The sequence below is a fragment of the Oncorhynchus tshawytscha genome, linkage group LG30 (assembly GCF_018296145.1).
Source record: "Oncorhynchus tshawytscha isolate Ot180627B linkage group LG30, Otsh_v2.0, whole genome shotgun sequence".
Lineage (NCBI taxonomy): Eukaryota > Metazoa > Chordata > Actinopteri > Salmoniformes > Salmonidae > Oncorhynchus > Oncorhynchus tshawytscha.
The window spans coordinates 19,094,334-19,116,876 of record NC_056458.1 but is presented as its reverse complement, the minus strand read 5'-3'; the positions used below and the strand labels follow the sequence as shown (position 1 = coordinate 19,116,876).

Below are 22,543 nucleotides of genomic sequence, written 5' to 3'. Positions count from 1 at the left end.
ATATTGCATGTAACAAACAGTTACATTAACTACAGCATGGTCAATCAATTTAATTTAACTTTTCGGACTACTAACCCACTATTGATTTAGAACACTGGAGAGTTTCTGCAAGTCGCAAGAAAACAGGAGCTGCCTCCACTATTCCAGCACCATTTCAACTTCAACATTTCAACATCACCAAATCACCTCTGCTTAGTCTAATACAGTGACAACTAAAATATTCCAAAAACAATTTAGTCCAATCAATATAAGCTAAATATCATGTGGCTGTCCATGGTTCTGATTTATGTTTGTTTGTGTGTGTGTGTCTGCGTATAGAAGAAACTTGTTGACTCACCCTACTTGTAGAGAAACACCAATGCCATCCTCTTCTCTTTCATGTTGCAGTAAAGGTGGACTCTGTCGTACAGTACACACTTTTAGTTTTTGTTGTCTTAGGCTACCTGGTTAAAATGCTTGCTCGCTAGCAAAACTTCCTGTCATGGGCAACAATTATCCAGTTAGTTAACATTAGCCTACTACATCTAGCTACATATTGAACTTCCATCCTCTCAGGCCAGAGGCACCATGTATGAATTTACAGTTGGATCAGAATCATCGTTATAATACTTGGCCAGTACAGAGAATTAAGTAAAACCACAAGTCCAAATCCCTATCCCCATCCATGGCTAATTTAGGAAAGGGACAATTTTAGCTAGCTGGCTAACTAGCCACCGGAGGTCAACAACACAATGAGATGCAACAATTCAAGTTTATTTCTGTCAAATTACTTTTGGCTTGATGTGATGTGATTGTTGTGAAGCCAAATCCAAGCTGGTTTCTATTGACACTTTTTTTTTTGGTGCGCCAGGACCATTCAGTTGAGCTCAATCAGTTTAGTGCTACGCTGATTGGCTGTTATTGTATTTTTTTTATGATGGGAGGCCAAATGGTTGATGGCTTCCCTTGCTTTCAATACTACAGGTGGCAACAATATCATATTATTTTTGACCATACAGCATCAGAAAGATGGGCTATGCCTCCCGAGTAGCACAGCAGTCTAAGGCACTGCATCACAGTGTCACGGCGTCACTACATCCTGGTGTTCGATCCCAGGCTGTGTCACATCCGGTCTTGACCGGGACTCCCATAGGGCAGTTCACAATTGGCCCAGCCTCATCCAGGCTAGGGGAAGGGTCGGCTGGGGGGGCTTTACTTAGCTCATCGCGCTCTAGCGACTCCTTGTGGCGGGCTGGGCGCCTGCAGGCTGACTACGGTTGTAACTGTGTTTCCTCCGACATGTTGGTGCAGCAGGCTTCCGGGTTAAGCAAGCAGGTGTTAAGAAGCATGGCTTAGCAAGTCATGTTTAAGAAGACACATGACTTGACCTTTGCCTCTCCTGAGCGCATTGGGGAGTTGCAAGGTTGAGACAAGATTGTAATTGGATATCACGAAATTGGGGAGAATTTATTTATTTATTTCAAAAGCTTGAAGACTTTTGAAAATAATAATGGGCAAATGTTGCACAATCCAGGTGTGGAAAGCTCTTAGCCAAAAATACTCACAGCTGTAATCATTTGCGAAGGTGACTCTAACATGTATTGACTCTTGAATACTTATCTAATCAAGATATATAAGTGTATGATTTTCATAAATGTTTTACAAATGTTAGAATTTCTAGATCGTGAAGAAAAAATTACAATTAAATCCATTTTAATCCCACTTTGTAACAACAAAATGTGGAAAAAGTCAAGGGGTGTAAATACTTTCTGAAGGCACTGTATCGAGCTACAGTATCCAACTGTAGATCAGTACAGTGTTTCCCCACCCTGGTCCTCCAGTACCCCCAACAGTACACATTTTTATTGTAACCCTGGACAAGTACACCTGATTCAACTTGTCAACTAATCACCAGGTCCTCATTGAGCTGAATGAAGTGTGTATGTCTAGGGCTACAACAAAAATGTGTGCTGTTGCTGGTACTGGAAGACCAGGGTTGGGAAACACTGATCTACAGTATGTCAAATATACTTATAGTCAGTCAGTATCCCTGATAGGGGCTGTATTATGGAGTCATATTTGTTATATATGCTGTGAGTTTTCCAGCAGTGTGAAAGAGAGAGCAGGGGGAACATGAGTAATAGTTTTGATAATAGGTTCATGAGTGGGAACATTGTCTAATGCTTGCCAAACGCAATCATGGCTGGCGTCTAGCAGGTGCTAGAACAGTATAATAATATTCACTTCACCTCAGAGAGATTAAAATTGGAAGGTAGGTAAACCCCCTCTGGAACACTCAGCTATGGATAGGTCCCAGGACGAGGTGATTTTATATTGCTATTATTCCATAAGACTATTATAGGAAATAAATGGCAAGAATTTACATAAATGAGCACTGCTTTATAATACAGAAGTATTTATTTTTGTAAATAGTTTTTTTAATGTACATTCTTGTCCTTTATTTACTAATTACAGGGAAAAAGAGGTTGATATTATACTAATCTATTATCCACAGTAAGATATTGTTTTAATATGTTACAATCCCCAGTAAATGTTTCCTTTGTCTTTCAGAATGAATCACTGTCTGTATCCATGGTTTTTGACACATCAACATCTCACACTTCTAAAGTTTCACATTTCTTAGCCTCAAAATCATTTTAAGAGAGGTATTTCTCTTCTGTCTCCTTTAAGGGCCTGCCAGCATACGACCAATGAAAAACCTCACTGCCATTGCTGGGCGGGACATGTATATCCACTGCCGCGTCATTGGCTACCCGTACTACTCCATCAAGTGGCACAAGGATGCCAACCTGCTCCCCTATAACCACCGGCAGCGGGCGTTTGAGAACAATGGCACGCTAAAGCTGTATGATGTACAGAAGGATGTGGATGAGGGAGAGTACACGTGTAGCGTGCTGGTCTCACCTTCTCTCTCCACCAGCCAAAGTGTGCACATCAGTGTGAAAGGTACAGTACGCACTCAAACCTGGTCTCACTCTGCCGGACTCAGTTAATAAACATATAACGTAGGGCTCCACGACCTAGAGCTACAGTACCAGTCAAAAGTTTGGACACACCTACTCATTCCACTGTTTTAATAAATGTATACTATTTACTACATCGTAGAAAAATAGTGAAGACATCAAACTATGAAATAACACTGTATATTTTATATTTGAGATTCTTCAAAGTAGCCACCCTTTGCCTTGATGTCAGCTTTGCACACTCATGGCATTCTCTCAACCAACTTCATGAGGTAGTCATCTGGAATGCATTTCAATTAACAGGTGTGCCTTGCGTTTCAGTTGTGTTGTGACAAGGTAGGGGTGGTATACAGAAGATAGCCCTATTTGGAAGAAGACAAAGTTCATATTATGGCTAGAACAGCTCAAATAAGCAAAGAGAAATGACAGTCCGTCATTTCTTTAAGACATGAATGTCAGTCAATCCGGAAAATTTGCAGTGCAGTTGCAAAAACCATCAAGCGCTATGATGAAGCTGGCTTTCATGAGGACCGCCACAGGAAAGGAAGACCCAGAGTTACCTCTGCTGCAGAGGATAAGTTCATTAGAGTTAACTGCACCTCAGATTGCAGGCCAAATAAGTGCTTCACAGAGTTCAAGTAACAGACACATCTCAACATCTACTGTTCAGAAGAGACTGCGTGAATCAGGCCTTCATGGTCAAATTGCTGCAAGGAAAGCGCTACTGAAGGATACCAATAAGAAGAAGAGACTCGCATGGGCCAAGCTCCCGAGTGGCGCAGCGGTCTAAGGCACTGCTTTTCAGTGCTAGAGGCGTCACTACAGACCCTGGTTTGATCCTGGACTGTGTCACATCTGGCTGTGATCGGGAGTCCCATAGGGTGGTGCACAATTGGCCCAGCGCCGTCTGGGTTAGGGCAGGGTTTGGCCGGGGTAAGCTGTCATTGTAAAATAAGAATCTGTTCTTAAAAAAAAAAGGAAATCTGTCCTTTGGTCGGATGAGTACAAATTTGAGAGTTGTCGTGTTTTTGTGAGACACAGAGTAAGTGAACGGATGATGTCCATATGTGTGGTTCCCACTGTGAAGCTTGGAGGAAAAGGTATGATGGTGTCACAGTGCTGGTGACACTGTTGGTGATTTACACGTTAACAAGTGTGCAAGCCGGGGGAATCACACTGGCTACGGCCCTAGACAAAGCTGGGAACACTGTCATTCCCACTCTGCCTAATTTGCCTCTTGGCTGCTTAGCATTCCGAGGCTGAGGAGAGGAGAGGGAATCCCCAGGAGCCCATTATGCCTACTTTGTTGTGAATTAAATAAGCGCTGAAGTGCTGCTTATTCCAATGTTATTTTAAATCATTAATTCTCCACAGCATCTGTTTCTCACGATGTCTACAGTGTCCCCAGAGAGGGAGAGGGAGAGCACATCCATGCTCATGCAGTCAGGCATATTTGTGTTATTTCAGTGAGAATTCTGCCTCCCCACAATGGGAAATAAAATCAGTTTCTCTCTCTCTCACTTGCATCTCCAACTGTGTTAAAACATGCTATTAATAAGGTGATGGACTGAATGTGATGATGGTTGATTAGGGACATCTTTTCACAGGGGTTTCACAGGATGGTACCTGCTAAACTTACAATGGTGCATAAATATTCACATTCACAACTTCCGGCGCCGACAGAGATGGCCGCCTCGCTTCGCGTTCCTAGGAAACTATGCAGTTTTTTGTTTTTTTACGTGTTATTTCTTACACTAGTACCCCAGGTCATCTTAGGTTTCATTACATACAGCCGAGAAGAACTACTGAATATAAGATAAGCGTCAACTCACCAGTACGACCAAGAATATGTTTTTCGCGATGCGGATCCTGTGTTCTGCCTTACAACCAGTGTAACGGAGTGGATTACATGCAGCGACCCGAAAAAACGACTCAGAAAAAGAGGGAAACGAAGCGGTCTTCTGGTCAGACTCCGGAGACGGGCACATCGTGCACCACTCCCTAGCATTCTTCTCGCCAATGTCCAGTCTCTTGACAACAAGGTTGATGAAATCCGAGCAAGGGTAGCATTCCAGAGGGACATCAGAGACTGCAACATTCTCTGCTTCACGGAAACATGGCTAACTGGAGAGACACAATCCGAAGCGGTGCAGCCAGCGGGTTTCTCCACGCATCGCGCGGACAGAAACGAACATCTTTCTGGTAAGAAGAGGGGCGGGGGCGTATGCCTTATGACTAACGTGACATGGTGTGATGACAGAAACATACAGGAACTCAAATCCTTCTGTTCACCTGATTTAGAATTCCTCACAATCAAATGTAGACCGCATTATCTACCAAGAGAATTCTCTTCGATTATAATCACAGCCGTATATATCCCCCCCAAGCAGACACATCGATGGCTCTGAACGAACTTTATTTAACTCTCTGCAAACTGGAAACGATTTATCCGGAGGCTGCATTCATTGTAGCTGGGGATTTTAACAAGGCTAATCTGAAAACAAGACTCCCTAAATTTTATCAGCATATCGATTGCGCAACCAGGGGTGGAAAGACCCTGGATCATTGTTACTCTAACTTCCGCGACGCATATAAGGCCCTGCCCCGCCCCCCTTTCGGAAAAGCTGACCATGACTCCATTTTGTTGATCCCTGCCTACAGACAGAAACTAAAACAAGAGGCTCCCACGCTGAGGTCTGTCCAACGCTGGTCCGACCAAGCTGACTCCACACTCCAAGACTGCTTCCATCACGTGGACTGGGAGATGTTTCGTATTGCGTCAGACAACAACATTGACGAATACGCTGATTCGGTGTGCGAGTTCATTAGAACGTGCGTTGAAGATGTCGTTCCCATAGCAACGATTAAAACATTCCCTAACCAGAAACCTTGGATTGATGGCAGCATTCGTGTGAAACTGAAGGCACGAACCACTGCTTTTAATCAGGGCAAGGTGTCTGGTAACATGGCTGAATACAAACAGTGCAGCTATTCCCTCCGCAAGGCTATCAAACAAGCTAAGCGCCAGTACAGAGACAAAGTAGAATCTCAATTCAACGGCTCAGACACAAGAGGCATGTGGCAGGGTCTACAGTCAATCACGGACTACAGGAAGAAACCCAGCCCAGTCACGGACCAGGATGTCTTGCTCCCAGGCAGACTAAATAACTTTTTGCCCGCTTTGAGGACAATACAGTGCCACTGACACAGCCTGCAACGAAAACATGCGGTCTCTCCTTCACTGCAGCCGAAGTGAGTAAGACATTTAAACGTGTTAACCCTCGCAAGGCTGCAGGCCCAGACGGCATCCCCAGCCGCGCCCTCAGAGCATGCGCAGACCAGCTGGCCGGTGTGTTTACGGACATATTCAATCAATCCCTATACCAGTCTGCTGTTCCCACATGCTTCAAGAGGGCCACCATTGTTCCTGTTCCCAAGAAAGCTAAGGTAACTGAGCTAAACGACTACCGCCCCGTAGCACTCACATCCGTCATCATGAAGTGCTTTGAGAGACTAGTCAAGGACCATATCACCTCCACCCTACCTGACACCCTAGACCCACTCCAATTTGCTTACCGCCCAAATAGGTCCACAGACGATGCAATCTCAACCACACTGCACACTGCCCTAACCCATCTGGACAAGAGGAATACCTATGTGAGAATGCTGTTCATCGACTACAGCTCGGCATTCAACACCATAGTACCCTCCAAGCTCGTCATCAAGCTCGAGACCCTGGGTCTCGACCCCGCCCTGTGCAACTGGGTTCTGGACTTCCTGACGGGCCGCCCCCAGGTGGTGAGGGTAGGCAACAACATCTCCTCCCCGCTGATCCTCAACACTGGGGCCCCACAAGGGTGCGTTCTGAGCCCTCTCCTGTACTCCCTGTTCACCCACGACTGCGTGGCCATGCACGCCTCCAACTCAATCATCAAGTTTGCGGACGACACAACAGTGGTAGGCTTGATTACCAACAACGACGAGACGGCCTACAGGGAGGAGGTGAGGGCCGTCGGAGTGTGGTGTCAGGAAAATGACCTCACACTCAATGTCAACAAAACTAAGGAGATGATTGTGGACTTCAGGAAACAGCAGAGGGACCACCCCCATCCACATCGATGGAACAGTAGTGGAGAGGGTAGCAAGTTTTAAGTTCCTCGGCATACACATCACAGACAAACTGAATTGGTCCACCCACACAGACAGCATTGTGAAGAAGGCGCAGCAGCGCCTCTTCAACCTCAGGAGGCTGAAGAAATTCGGCTTGTCACCAAAAGCACTCACAAACTTCTACAGATGCACAATCGAGAGCATCCTGGCGGGCTGTATCACCGCCTGGTATGGCAACTGCACCGCCCTCAACCGTAAGGCTCTCCAGAGGGTAGTGAGGTCTGCACAACGCATCACCGTGGGCAAACTACCTGCCCTCCAGGACACCTACACCACCCGATGCTACAGGAAGGCCATAAAGATCATCAAGGACATCAACCACCCGAGCCACTGCCTGTTCACCCCACTATCATCCAGAAGGCGAGGTCAGTACAGGTGCATCAAAGCTGGGACCGAGAGACTGAAAAACAGCTTCTATCTCAAGGCCATCAGACTGTTAAACAGCCACCACTAACATTGAGTGGCTACTGCCAACACACTGTCAATGACACTGACTCTACTCCAGCCACTTTAATAATGGGAATTGATGGGAAATGATGTAAATATATCACTAGCCACTTTAAACAATGCTACCTTATATAATGTTACTTACCCTACATTATTCATCTCATATGCATACGTAGATACTGTACTCTATATCATCGACTGCATCCTTATGTAATACATGTATCACTAGCCACTTTAACTATGCCACTTGGTTTACATACTCATCTCATATGTATATACTGTACTCGATATCATCTACTGTATCTTGCCTATGCTGCTCTGTACCATCACTCATTCATATATCCTTATGTACATATTCTTTATCCCCTTACACTGTGTATAAGACAGTAGTTTTTTGGGGGGGGAATTGTTAGTTAGATTACTTGTTCGTTATTGCTGCATTGTCGGAACTAGAAGCACAAGCATTTCGCTACACTCGCATTAACATCTGCTAACCATGTGTATGTGACAAATAAAATTTGATTTGATTTGAAATAGAACTGAGTTGAATCCTTGCTTTTAGAGACATAAATAAATATGCTTGCCTTAACTCAACCCCTCTCTTTCTCCCGTAGTTCCTCCCACCATCCATCCCTTCGAGTTCCCTCGTTTCTCCATCGGCCAGCGTGTGTTCATTCCGTGTGTGGTGATGTCAGGTGACCAGCCTGTCTTCATCACATGGCAGAAGGACGGTCAGCCAATCCCGGCCAGCCTGAGTGTAACCATTGACAACATAGACTTCACCAGCTCCCTGCGTATCTCCAACCTGTCTCTCCTGCACAATGGCAACTACACCTGCATTGCACGCAACCAGGCCGCCATCGTGGAACACCAGAGTCAGCTAATTGTCAGGGGTGAGTGAGGAGGGGAGGGAGAAAGGGGGGAGGTGGGGTGGAGAAGGGTGAATAGGGGAGAGAGGGAGGGTGGGGATGGGGAAAAGGGGTGAGAGGGCTTGACCCTACTCAAAGATATGAGTCTAGAAGGTATTTGGCAGTTTTGCAAGTATTTTGCTAGATACAATTCTCTTCATATGTTCCCCTATAGTTGGAGTGAATCCAAATCAACCTACCACTAGGCCTATACAGTATGTTGGGTATAGCACAGGAAAACCTGGCAAAACTATATGCTTAAACAAAATATAACCCTAACATGCTGACCAGACCGCACGAACGTGTGCGAACTAGTGTGTCCACGTGCGCTTTCTCACGCAAGTTGATTTTGTCCACCCACACCAGTAGCGATCAGGACACGCAGGTTGATTTTGTCCACGCACACCAGTAGCGATCAGGACACGCAGGTTGAAATATCAAAACAAGCTCTAAACCAATTATATTAATTTGCTGTTGCTAGCTCATTTGTCCTGGGATATAAACATTGGGTTGTAATTTTACCTGAAATTCACAAGGTCCTTTACTCAGACAATTAATCCACAGATAAAACAGTAAAACCACATTGGTTTCTAGTCATCTCTCCTCCTTCCTTCAAGCTGCTTCTTCTTTGGACTTCATATGGCGGTTGGCAAACTACTAAGGTGCGTTACCACAACTGACTGGAGGGTGGACCTCAGTTCATCTTTTAATCACCCATGTGGGTATATGCTCCTAAAAATCTATGAGGAGATGGCATTGGGTGTATGCTACTAAAAAAACAATGAGGATATTGAATAGAATGTAATAGAATAGAATACAACTTAGAATACAAATCCAGGATGGACATTTTTCTTCGACATCACCTTCATTAAAATAATCACATACATTCTCACATCATACACATTTAAACCAGTCAGTCCATCATGTTGCATACACTAAAAACATAGAAGACAGTAATACATTCATGCACTAGATACAGTCGAAGTCGGAAGTTTACATCAACTTAGGTTGGAGTCATTAAACTTGTTTTTCAACCTCTCCAAACATTTCTTGTTAACAAACTATAGTTTTGGCAAGTCAGTTAGGACATTTACTTTGTGCATGATACAAGTAATATTTCCAACAATTGTTTACAGACCGATTATTTCACTTCACACTTCATTCACGGTATCACAATTCCAGTGGGTCAGAAATTTACATACACTAAGTTGACTGTGCCTTTAAACAGCTTGGAAAATTCCAGAAAATTATGTCATGGCTTTAGAAGCTTCTGATAGGCTAATTGACATAATTTGAGTCAATTGGAGGTGTACCTGTGGATGTATTTCAAGGCCTACCTTCAAACTCAGTGCCTCTTTGCTTGACATCATGAGAAAATCAAAAGAAATCAGCCAAGACCTCAAAAAACTAAAACGGTATACCTCCACAAGGCAATTTCCAAATGCCTGAAGGTACCACATTCATCTGTACAAACAATAGTACGCAAGTATAAACACCATTTGGACCACACAGCCGTCATACTTCTCAGGAAGGAGACGCGTTCTGTCTCCTAGAGATGAACGTACTTTGGTGCGAAAAGTGCAAATCAATCCCAGAACAACAGCAAAGGACCTCATGAAGATGCTGGAGGAAACCGGTACAAAAGTATCTATATCCACAGTACAAACAAGTCCTATATCGACATAACCTGAAAGTCCGCTCAGCAAGGAAGAAGCCACTGCTCCAAAACTGCCATAAAAAGCCAGACTACGGGTTGCAACTGCACATGGGGACAAAGATCGTACTTTTTGGAGAAATGTCCTCTCGTCTGATGAAACAAAAATAGAACTATTTGGCCATAATGACCATCGTTATGTTTGGAGGAAAAAGGGGGATGCTTGCAAGTCGAAGATCACCATCCCAACCGTGAAGCACGGCGGTGGCAACATGTTGTGGAGGTGCTTTGCTGCAGGAGGGACTGGTGCACTTTACAAACTAAATGGCTTCACGAGGAAAGAAAATTATGTAGATATATTGAAGCAACATCTCAGTCAGGAAGTTAAAGCTTGGTTGCAAATGGGTCTTGCAAATGGACAATGGCCCCTAGCATAATTCCAAAGTTGTGGCAAAATGTCTTAAGGACAACAAAGTCAAGGTATTGGAGTGGCTGTCCCAAAGCCCTGACCTCAATCCTATAGAAAATGTGTGGGCAGAACTGAAAAAGCATGTGTGAGCAAGGAGGCCTACAAACCGGCCTACAAGCTTAAAGTTTAAATGTATTTGGCAAAGGTGTATGTAAACTCCCGACGTCAACTGTATACCGATACAATTTACTTTGCATTTAGTAGTCCAACAGCACAAGGAACGAATTCATGTGTATAGGGTCGGAGGGGTCGCCAACGACAGCCAGTGCCTTCTTTTTGGTTGCCTTGTGGAACAGAATGTTCAAATGTGCCTGTGGTCGACCAATTACTATGCTGGCTGTGTTTACTATTCTGGTCAGTTTGTTTTTGCTCCTCATGCTCAGATTACCAGACTGTCATATTGAACGTGAGGATGCTCTCCGCCAAGCTGCTGTACACCCTCTCCAGAACATCCTGGCTGACCCCAAACACCTTTAAGGCAGGACTTGCAGCGCGTTAAGCATCAGAAATAGAACCAAATTCTATTTTAGCACCAGGCTACGCAGATGCTCGCTGATGCGCATGAGCAGTGTGGGTGCAATGATTGAATAACATGTATATGATCATTTTGCAACACTCGAGCACACGACGCTTTTGCTCTGGTCAGCATGTAATCCCAATAGCAGCGATTACCGTAATTGTATTTTAATGTTGTGATGTGAGATGCCACTTATTCCACTACTGAAGGCTAATATGCATGGCTGGGGTTAATTCCATTTCAATTCCAGTCAATTCACAAAGGAAACTGAAATTCCAATTATCTTCGATGCTTTTCAATGAGGAACAAATTTGAATTTGAATATTGTTTACTTTATGAATTGACTGGAATTGAAATGGAATGGACCCCAACTCTGCTAATATGCTAATCTACGTTAGCATTGGCTCCTTTTGTTTTTCTTACACTTAGTGTGAAAATATATCATTTCTAATTTCCACTATTTAAGCCACAAGGTATTACAAACTCAAACTAAAACACCATAACAGTATAACCAGTGTTAATCCAGGCTGCATCACATCCGGCCGTGATTGGGAGTCCCATAGGGAGGTAGACAATTAGTCCAGCGTCATCCGGGTTTGCCCGGGGTAGGCCGTCATTGTAAATAAGAATTTGTTCTTAACTTACTTGTCTAGTTAAATAAAGTTATACAATAATCAATTACCTTTTTTCTGTTCCTCTCCTAACCAGTCCCTCCCAAATTTGTGGTGCAGCCCAAGGACCAGGATGGCATCTATGGGAAAGCTGTGATCCTCAACTGCTCTGCAGAGGGATACCCCGTCCCTACCATAGTGTGGAAGTATTCCAAAGGTAAATAGCACCACAATATACACTGAGTGTACAAAACATTAGGAACACCTTCCTAATATTGAGTTGCTCCCCCTTTTGCCCTCAAAACAGCTTCAATTCATCAGGGCATGGACTCTAAGGTGTCAATGTGTACCATAGAGGCACATAAGTTAGTTAAAATAAAAACTAAAATAAATGGAGGAACTTATTCCAGAAAAATCTAATTTATATATATTATACAAGTAAAAGCGAACTGGATGGAATATCGGAAAAAATGCACCAAATATTTTTTTTATCTTCAACATAGAAATTCTACAAAGAATTATTGACTGGAACTTGTTATAAATGACGGAGTCACCCATGATTCATCAAACCATATTTTGAAAGAGGGAGCAAAGTACTTAAAGCATATGTTTTAGTTTCAGTCTCCTCCATCTCCACTAACCGAAGTTAATTGTATGGATTATTTTTCTATTAATAATGTACAATTAACAGCTGTGCAGAAAGACTCATGTGAAGGCCAAATTACAGAGGAGGAACGTCTTGATGCAATTAAGGCCTTTAAGTCCGGAAAATTCCAGGGCTGGATGGCATATCAGTGGAGGTATACAAAACATTTTTTGAAATACTCAGAGGACCGTTATTAGCATGTAGCACACCTATAAAAATGGTAGATTATCAGATACTCGACAAGAAGCCCTGATTTCATTATATATATATATATTTATTTATTTTTACCTTTATTTAACTAGGCAAGTCAGTTTATAAATTCTTATTTTCAATGACAGCCTAGGAACAGTGGGTTAACTGCCTTGTTCAGAGGCAGAACAACAGATTTTTACCTTGTCAGCTCGGGGATTCAATCTCGCATCCTTTCAGTTACTAGTCTAACGCTCTAACCACTAGGCTACCTGCCGCTATTACTGAAACAGTATCCAAGTGGTAAATATGAAGACCCAGTCCATTGAAAAAAGTGGAGTCCCCTTCCACTTCAGTGTTGTGATGCAAAAATTCAAAAAAATGCATAGAATTAAAAAGGTATTGTCGAATATTATTCATCCTAATCAGACAGGTTTTTTACATGGACGATATATTGGAGATAATATAGGACAAGTACTGGAAACAATATGAACAACACTATGAACATCTGGGAAATCAGGCCTGGTATTCATATCTGACTTTGAAAAGGCTTTTGATTAAGTACGACTGGAATTGATATATATACATTTTGGAGAATCTCTTATAAAATGGGTTAAAGTTATGTATAGTAACCCTATGTGTAAAATAGTATATAATGGCTACTTCTCTGAAAGTTTTAAACTGTTAAGAGGAGTAAAACAAGGTTGTTCACTATCTGTGTATCTATTTATTATGGCCATGAAATGTTAGCTTTTAAAATCAGATCCAACAATAATATCAAGGGGTTAGAAATGGCGTCAGTCATACAGGCGTCAGTCATACAGAAGTTACACTTAAAACTGGTTCTATAGCAGATTAGTAAAACTGTCTCACCCCATGTTCAAGAATGGCCCTTTCCCTTTATTCAGATTACAACCTCTCACTTTTCTCACTTTCACTTTGAAAATGAAATAATCTCCAAAATATTTATATTTTTAAACAAGCCATAGAAAGGTTGCAATTTCAGTTGAATCCACCATAAGAGAAAGAACAAATAATACAACATAAATTGTGGTTAACGTCACTAGGGTAGGGGGCAGCATTCAGAATTTTGGATGAAAAGCGTGCCCAAATTAAACTGCCTGATACTCAGGCACAGAAGATAGGATATGCATATAATTAGTAGATTTGGATAGAAAACACTCTAAAGTTTCCAAAACTGTAGAGTATAACAGAACTAATATGGCAGGCGAAAACCCGAGGAAAATCCAACCAGGAAGTACTATTATTTTGAAAGGCTGTTTTTCCATTGAAAGCCTATCCACCATACAAAGACTTAGGACCCAGTTCACGAGTTCTATGGCTTCCTCTACATGTGGCCAGTCTTTAGGCATTGTTTCAGGCTTTTACTCTGAACAATGAGGGAGATACAGCACTTTCAATCAGTGGCCAGTGGAAATTTCCATTCATCAGCCATGCGCCTGATCGGGAACGCGCCTTTCTTGTTTCTCCTTTCCTATTGACGAAGCTTTAGTCCGGTTGAAATATTATTTATTATTTATGTCAAAAACAACCGGAGGATTGATTTTAAACATCGTGTGGCATGTTTCTACTAACTTTTATTGTACTTTTTACTAGTGCACGCGCAATAAGCATTCGGATTACTGGACAAAACTCGCGAACAAAACGGAGGTATTTGGTCATAAAGAGGGACATTATCGAACAAAAATAACATTTATTGTCTAACATGGAGACCTGGGAGTGCCACCAGATGAAGATCATCAAAGATAGCATTAAAATTAATCACCTATTTCTGACTTTTGTGACACTCTTTGGCTGGAAAATGGCTGTATGGGTTTCTGTGGCTAGGTGCAGACCTAACATAATTGTAGTGTGCTTTCTCCGTAAAGCCTTTTTGAAATCTGACACAGCGGTTGCATTAAGGAGAAGTTTATCTTTATTCGTATGTTTAACACTTGTATCGCTTATCAATGTTTATGATGAGTATTTCTGTAATTTGATGTGGCTCTCTACACTTTCACCGGATGTTTGTTTGAGGCAATGCATTTCTGACCATAACGCGCCAATGTAAACTGAGATTTTTGGATATAAATATGAACTTTATCGAACAAAACATGCATGTATTGTGTAACATGAAGTCCTATGAGTGCAATCTGATGAAGATCAAAGGTTAGTGATTCATTTTTCTCTATTTCTGCTTTTTGTGACTCCTCTCTTTGGCTGGAAAAATGGCTGTATGGTTTTCTGTGACTAGGTGCTGACCTAACATAATCGCATGGAGTGCTTTCGCAGTAAAGCCTTTTAAAAATTTCACAGGCTGTTGTCGGCTGTTGTCGAGGTGGGACGCTAGCGTCTTGTACCAGAGAGGTTAAACTCAAATATAGTAATTGATTAAAAGATTAAAAGAACATTATTTTTTAGAAATGTTATAGAATTTTATAGAATCTTTGCAAATTATATCTTAAATTAACTAAAAAAAAGAAACGTCTTCTGCACTGTTAACTGCATTTATTTTCAGCAAACTTAACATGTTGTGGTATCCCAGGAGGTCTACCCCAGGGGATGGTAATAGAGGGGAGGTATGTGAGGCGATGTTGGCTCCCTCTGCTGGGAATACGGGAGCTGGGCACCCCGACATGGACAGCTCTAAGTGAAGGTAATTAGAGGAAAGTGCCAACCAGCCGCGGAGGCCAAATAAAAGAAGCACGGTGGCACACCGCGAGAGAGAACTGGGAGAGATCGACACCAAGCCACAGTAGAGAAGAAGGACTGAGCCAAACCTAAGTGATTTTCTTTGTTATGTTTATTTTCTGTCTTAGTAAAGTTGTTTTTGCGAACTAAAACCTCCCTGTCTCTGTGTAAATATTTGAATGAACATAACAAGATTCAACAACTGAGACATAAGCTGAACAAGTTCCACAGACAAGTGGCTAACATAAATTGAATAATGTGTCCCTGATCAAAGGGGGGTTCATAATCAAACTAACAGTCAGTATCTGGTGTGGCCATCAGTTGCATTAAGTACTGCAGTGCATCTCTTCCTCATGGACTGCACCAGATTTACCAGTTCTTGCTGTGAGATGTGTCCCCACTCTTCCTCCAAGGCACCTGCAAGTTCCCGGGCATTTCTGGGGCGAATGGCCCTAGCCCTCACCCTCCGATCCAACAGATCCCAGACGTGCTCAATAGGCTTGAATTTCGGCTCTTCGCTGGCCATGGCAGAATACTGACATTTCTTTCTTGAAGGAAATCACACACAGAACAAGCAGTATGGCTGGTGGCATTGTCATGCTGAAGGGTCATGTCAGGATGAACCTGCAGGAAGGGTACCACATGAGGGAGAAGGATGTCTTCCTTGTAACACACAGCGTTGAGATTGCCTGCAATGACAACAAGCTCAATCCTCGTCCCGCTTCAGAGTACAGGCCGCGGTGAAACACTCATTCCTTCGACGATGAATGCGCATCCGACTATCACCCCTGGTGAGACAAAACTGCGACTCGTCAGTGAAGAGCACTTTTTGCCAGTCCTGTCTAGTCCTGCAGCGGTGGGTTTGTGCCCATAGGCGACGTTGTTGCCGGTGATGTCTGGTGAGAACCTACATGCCCTCAGTCCACACTCTCTCAGTCTATTGCGGACAGTCTGTTGGAGGGATTGTGCGTTCCTGGCGTAACTCGGGCAGTTGTTGTTTCCATCCTGTACCTGTCCCGCAGGTGTGATGTTCGGATGTACCGATCCTGTGCAGGTGTTGTTACACGTGGTCTGGCACTGCAAGGACAATCAGCTGTCCTTCCTGTCTCCCTGTAGCGCTGTCTTAGGCGTCTCACAGTACGGACATTGCAATTTATTGCCCTGGCCACATCTGCAGTCCTCATGCCTCCTTGCAGCATGCCTAAGGCATGTTCACGCAGATGAGCAGGGACCCTGGGCATCTTTCTTTTGGTGTTTTTCAGAGTCAGTAGAAAGGCCTCTTTCTACAGTTTTCATAACTGTGACATTAATTGCCTACTGTAAATTGTCTGTAAGTTGTTAGTGTCTTAACGACCGTTCCACAGGTGCATGTTCATTAATTGTTTATGGATCAATGAACAAACATGGGAAACAGTGTTTTAACCCTTTACAATGAAGATCTGTGAAGTTATTTGGATTTTTAGGAACGATCTTTGAACGACAGGGTCCTGAAAAAGGGACATTTCTTTTTTGTTGTTGCTGAGTTTAGCATTAGTGGAGTTATGTCAGACATGCAGCTAACAAAAATACAGTTCATTACGAAAGTTTTCAAACCCTTTGACGTTTTCCACATTTTTGATACGTTACAGCCTTATTCTAAAATAGATTCAATAGTTTGTTTTCTCTCCTTAATCTACACACAATACCCCGTAATGACAAAGCACAAACAGGTTTTTAGAAATTCTTGCAAATGTATCATAAAAAAATTGGAAATATCATATTTACATAAGAATACCTAGACCCTTTACTCAGAACTTTGTTGAAGCACCTTTGGCAGTGATTTCATCCTCAAGTCGAGTCTTCTTGGGTTTGACGCTACAAGCTTGGCGCACCTGTATTTGGGGAGTTTCTCCCATTCTTCTCTGCAGATCCTCTTAAGCTGTCAGTTTAGATGGGGAGCGTCGCTGTACAGCTATTTTCAGGTCTCTCCAGAGATGTTCGATTGATGAAAGCTAAAATCTATCTGCAATATTAAAGATGATCTACCCCCCCCAAAAAAAAGGGTCAATATGTGGATTGAACTCAAGTGACATCAATAATCAATAAGGGGTCATAGTTTTCACCTGGATTCACCTGGCCAGTCTGTCATGGAAAGAGCAGGTGTTCCTAATGTTTTTGTACTCTCAGTGTACAAGGGTGTTGTTTAGTAGAGTAAATGTCTTGACATGGAGTGAAATGGTGTGGTACTGCCTGAACCTGTCCAATTAGAACACACATGTTCATTTTCCATTGCAAAATGTTTTGCTACAGTACAGTATACCCTGCTGAACACATTCCAGCATTATTTAGAAGCTACTCTTCTTGCTTCTGACCACTATGATGATCTGTTTACACACTGGGTTCATGATTGAGGAGAACAGAGTTATTTTGTAACTGTGCATCTTCCATTTCTACTCCTCTGACTATCTTGCTGAATTGCGTAAACACAACATTGTGTGTTCTACGGAAAGCTTTTTTATTATAGATCATTCGTTTAGCCAACACAGCAAACACAGTGTCCACAGCCTTGAGGTTGAATGGTGAAAGTGCAGCACTGTACTGTAAGTCTAAACCAACAGTAAGAGAAAGGAAAGCAACAGCTTCTCACATTACGATAACAGAGTAAAAGGAAATGTACTCTAATGTTTGTTGATGCAAAACATCCATCCATTATGTAGCAGTTTCTCTTAATTTGATCATAAACAATGCAAAGGGTATTATTAAAACATCTTACACCTCCCCTTTCTCCTCTCCCTCCATCCACCCCTCCCTTTCTCTCTCTGTCCCCAGGTGCGGGGGTTCCCCAGTTCCAGCCTATAGCCCTGAACTCAGGCTTCCGTATCCAGGTGCTGGTCAACGGCTCTCTGCTAATCAAACACGTGCTGGAGGAGGACAGTGGCTACTACTTGTGTAAGGTCAGCAATGACGTGGGAGCTGACGTCAGCAAGTCCATGTACCTCAACGTCAAAAGTAAGTCACTGAAGACCCCCATGTTTCATGGCTTTATACATGGATCTCAGTGTCAAGTGGAAGACCCCCTATTTATCCTGGAATGTCTGTGTTCTCCAATGTCCATTTTTTTAAAGCTCAGTGTTAAAAGTAAGACCTCTCTTCTTGAAAGGATCATGTACTGCAACTTCAACAGAGAGACCCATGGGGAAGCAGTAGGCTACATGTTGGCCCCCATTAGAGACATTCATAGCAGTCATTTTGTGAAGTCTATTTGTTGTTGAGCAATGTTACTGTTCTGTGCTGGAGTGAGTGTCTCTGTGTTGGAATAAAGTGTTATAGGTGTCATGACGTTGGCCTGGGGGGTAGGTTTATGACAGTCATAAATACCTCTTTCCACCTTTTTCCTCTCTCTACCCTACTGAGGTTACATTTGCAAAACCCTTGGTTAACATAGAGATTCTGGGAACATCAGAAGGTGGGGGGAAATTAACTATATTCTGGAAATGCGACCAATTGAACATATGCGGTGGTACTTAATGAATATGATGTCAGTTCGGTTGTCATCTGAGACATTCTCATCAATGATAAGATGATATAAACTCTACAGTGGAAAGTCTACACATCAGAGTTATCGGATTCATATGGAATTGTTGTTCAATTTAAATGTTTGAATATGAAATTATTCGTGATGGGATGATTGACAATTGACAACCAGAGACATTCTTCAAAGGACTCGGTTTGGCAACACGGCCTTCCATCTACCACCAACCTACCGAAGCGCAGCTCAGAGTAAATATTTATCGCATTTTCCTTTTCCAAATGGGCGGTAATTTAGAATGCATCAGATACTGTATTTACGATAGCACAGCTTCTCCCTGTGTCCATCAGTCTTCCCGCTCTTTCACTCAAACCCTGCCTTTTCCTTTGTGTAACAAGCTGTCATATCTGTTCCGCCCGCTAGGGACATTTTCCTTTATGACGTAATTTGTAATCCAGTTATGATTTAATTATGTGTATGTGTAATTCTGTGTGATTAGTTAGGTATTTAGTAAATAAATAATTAAACCCAATTTTGTATTGCTGATTCAAATTGTTAGCCAGGGTTCGTGCAGATAACCAAGAATTTACAACTTTCAGATGAGACTGAATTAAGATGACGATTGATATTGACTGCTATTGATGTAAAATATTACTAGGTCTTTAAGAGTTTATTCGGAAGATAACAGCTCTATAAATATTATTTTGTGGTGCCCGATTAATCCGGCATAGCCAAAGACACAACATAGGGATGTCAAAGATACACATTTCAGCCCTGTATGGATGGACAGCGGTTGTTAGCGGGTCATCTTTCCCTGTATTTACAGTGGGGTGATCCAATAAAGTGCTGCGTGGTGGTGGCGTTAACCTCTCTGAACCACCCATCTCGGATCCGGTATAATTGTCATCAGCAACGCTAAATAGCATAGCGTCACAGTCAAATAATATTACTAGAAAATATTCATATTTATGAAATCACAAGTGCAATATTGCGAAACACAGCTTAGCCTTTTGTTAATCCACCTGTCGTCTCAGATTTTGAAATGATGCTTTACAGCAAAAGCAATACAAGTGTTTGTGTAAGTTTATCGATCGCTCGACAAAACAATAAGTACACTTAGCATCAGGTAACTTGGTCTCGAAAATCAGAAAAGCAATCAAATTAATCGTTTACCTTTTGATGAACTTCGGATGTTTTCACTCACGAGACTCCCAGTTAGACAACAAATGTTCCTTTTGTTCCATAAAGATATTTTTTATATCCAAATACCTCCGTTAGTTTGGTGCGTTATGCCCAGGAATCCACCGGAAAGAGCGGTCCCGACAACGCAGACAAAAATTCCAAATTATATCCATTATGTCCACAGAAAAATGTCAAACGTTTTTTATAATCAATCCTCAGGGTGTTTTTCAAATATCTATTTGATAATATATCAATCGGGACAGTTGGCTTTTCACTAGGACCGGGAGTAAAAATTACTGCCTTTCTCTTTTGCGCACAACTCACTCTGAGAGCCTCCACCTATCCACTTACGCAATGTGGTCGTTCACGCTCATTCTTCAAAATAAAAGCCTGAAACTATGTCTAAAGGCTGTTGACACCTTAGGGAAGCCATAGAAAAAAGGAATCTGGTTGATATCCCTTTAAATGGGCAATAGGGATGCATAACAACAGAGAGGTTTCAAAAACAGGGGCACTTCCTGATTGGATTTTCCTCAGGTTTTAGCCTGCAATATCAGTTCTGTTTAACTCACAGACAAAATTGTGACAGTTTTGTAAACTTTAGAGTGTTTTCTATCATAATCTGTCAATTATATGCATATTCTAGCATCTGGTCCTGAGAAATAGGCCGTTTACTTTGGGACTTTATTTCTCCAAACATAAAAATAGTGCCCCCTAGCTTCAAGAGGTTAAATGGCTGAAGGTTAAGTTGACTGAAGTCACTGTGCTCTGTGACAGAGAGGCCACCAGTGTGGTGCCACCACCACCACGGCCCTGTGTCATTCTGCCTGAACACATCCCACAAAAGCATCCATGCAGTGTCGCTGGTCTCCATCGCTCTATTTCTCTCTGAGAAACACAGACGTTTATCCGCTGAGTGGCCATGGACTTAGCTCCCCTCCATTAGGCTCTGAACTCTATAAGCAGGCAGAGGCTGCCATGTGGAAAAGAGGGCTGGGGGAGGGATGGGCTACCAGTCTATCTCTCTCCCTTTTCTTCCCTTCTCTCTCTTCTCCCCATCCCTAGGCTGCTTTTCTGTATGTCTGGCTTCCTCTCCTCCTTTTCCTCCTCCTCCTCCTCTTCTGCTTCCTATTTTGCTCAGTCTTCCCTTTCTGTATTTCTCTCTCTGTCTTTATGTGTGTGTAATATTTAACTCTATTTCATTTCTGATGCAATATGATTTCCCCTCCCCTCCCCTGTCTGTCTGTATCTATCTCTCCTCCCTCCTTCCCTCCATCTCCCATCATTGTATGTCTCCCAGTCTAACCACTGGGATTTGATTGGTAGTGACATGGTGGGGAGTTGTGCCCATCACCCCCTCTAGAGCCAGTTCCATCCCCCCACACACACACACACACACACACACACACACACACATCCATTGATTTGATGTTTTCAGCCTCTTCAGACAATGGTTCCCAATCTTACGTTATCTCTACAATTAGATGTGACATTATTTCTTACGATGCAATGTAGTTATCCAACCTAGATGACATACGCTGTACCATATTCTTGTGCTTCAAGTGAAATGAAAGCAGTTTTATTTGACAACTAATCAAAAGCGGGATCCCTCCAAGCGTTCCTCACTTTCAGTCTGCTGCTCCCACATGCATACCGCATTATACTGTACTATACGTTCTCACTGTAGATTTTCCCAATAGAAACACTGCCCTCTTCAGGTGAAAAAAAGTAAACTGTAGAAAATTGAGGCTAGACTATTGTTTTCATCTTGCCATTGAAGGATTTCCACTTATGATGTTGTTGGTAATAGACTGTGTAAACTGCATAGATTTTCTGTATGAAAGAGGAACTGTTGATTCTCCTGAATCAACGTTAACATTATAAGCCAAAGTTGTTGGGTAAATCAGGCTCTTAGTGTGTCTTAGACTGAAGGATAGAGATGAAGTGTTGAACATTGGGGGGGGGTTATTTTGTTCTGTGTCTTATTATTATTTTTTGATGGTGGGAAGGGGTTAGTGTTGTTGTGTGCGTACCAGTCAAAAGTTTGGACACCTACTCATTCAAGGTTTTCTTATTTTTATTATTTTCTACATTGTATAATAATAGTGAAGACATCAAAACTATGAAATAACACATATGGAATTACGTAGTAATCAAAAGTGTTCAACAAATCAAAATATGTTTTATATTTGAGATTTTTCAAAGTAGCCACCCTTTGCCTTGATGACAGCAGGGGCAGGGTGGCCTAGTGGTTAGAGCGTTGGACTAGTAACTGGAAGGTTGCAAGTTCAAACCCCCGAGCTGACAAGGTACAAATCTGTCGTTCTGCCCCTGAACAGGCAGTTAACCCACTGTTCCTAGGCCATCATTGAAAATAAGAATTTGTTCTTAACTGACTTGCCTAGTTAAATAAAGGTAAAATATTTTTTTTTAAATTCCTGCAGTCCGACTCATCCCAAATCATCTCAGTTGGGCTGAGGTCGTGTGATTGTGGAGGCCAGGTCATCTGATGCATCACTCTCCTTCTTGGTCAAATAGCCCTTACATCTCAAATATAAAATATAGTTCGATTTTTGTAACACCTTTAT

The 22,543-nt window shown here is 42.4% G+C and overlaps 1 protein-coding gene across 4 annotated transcripts in view; it reads left to right on the top strand.

The window, feature by feature from the left end:
- The window catches only part of dscama (Down syndrome cell adhesion molecule a), a 187,383-nt gene that overhangs the window by 131,335 nt on the left and 33,505 nt on the right, over positions 1–22,543 (top strand). For 3 of the 4 annotated variants that reach the window (XM_042309471.1, XM_042309469.1, XM_042309470.1), the window contains exons 8-11: positions 2,671–2,946; positions 8,195–8,473; positions 11,837–11,956; positions 18,074–18,253. In XM_042309471.1, the coding sequence (XP_042165405.1) occupies positions 2,671–2,946; positions 8,195–8,473; positions 11,837–11,956; positions 18,074–18,253 (855 nt within the window). Of the gene's footprint in view, positions 1–2,670; positions 2,947–8,194; positions 8,474–11,836; positions 11,957–18,073; positions 18,254–22,543 lie in introns of those variants that run through there. The other variant, XM_042309473.1, reaches the window with a different exon arrangement.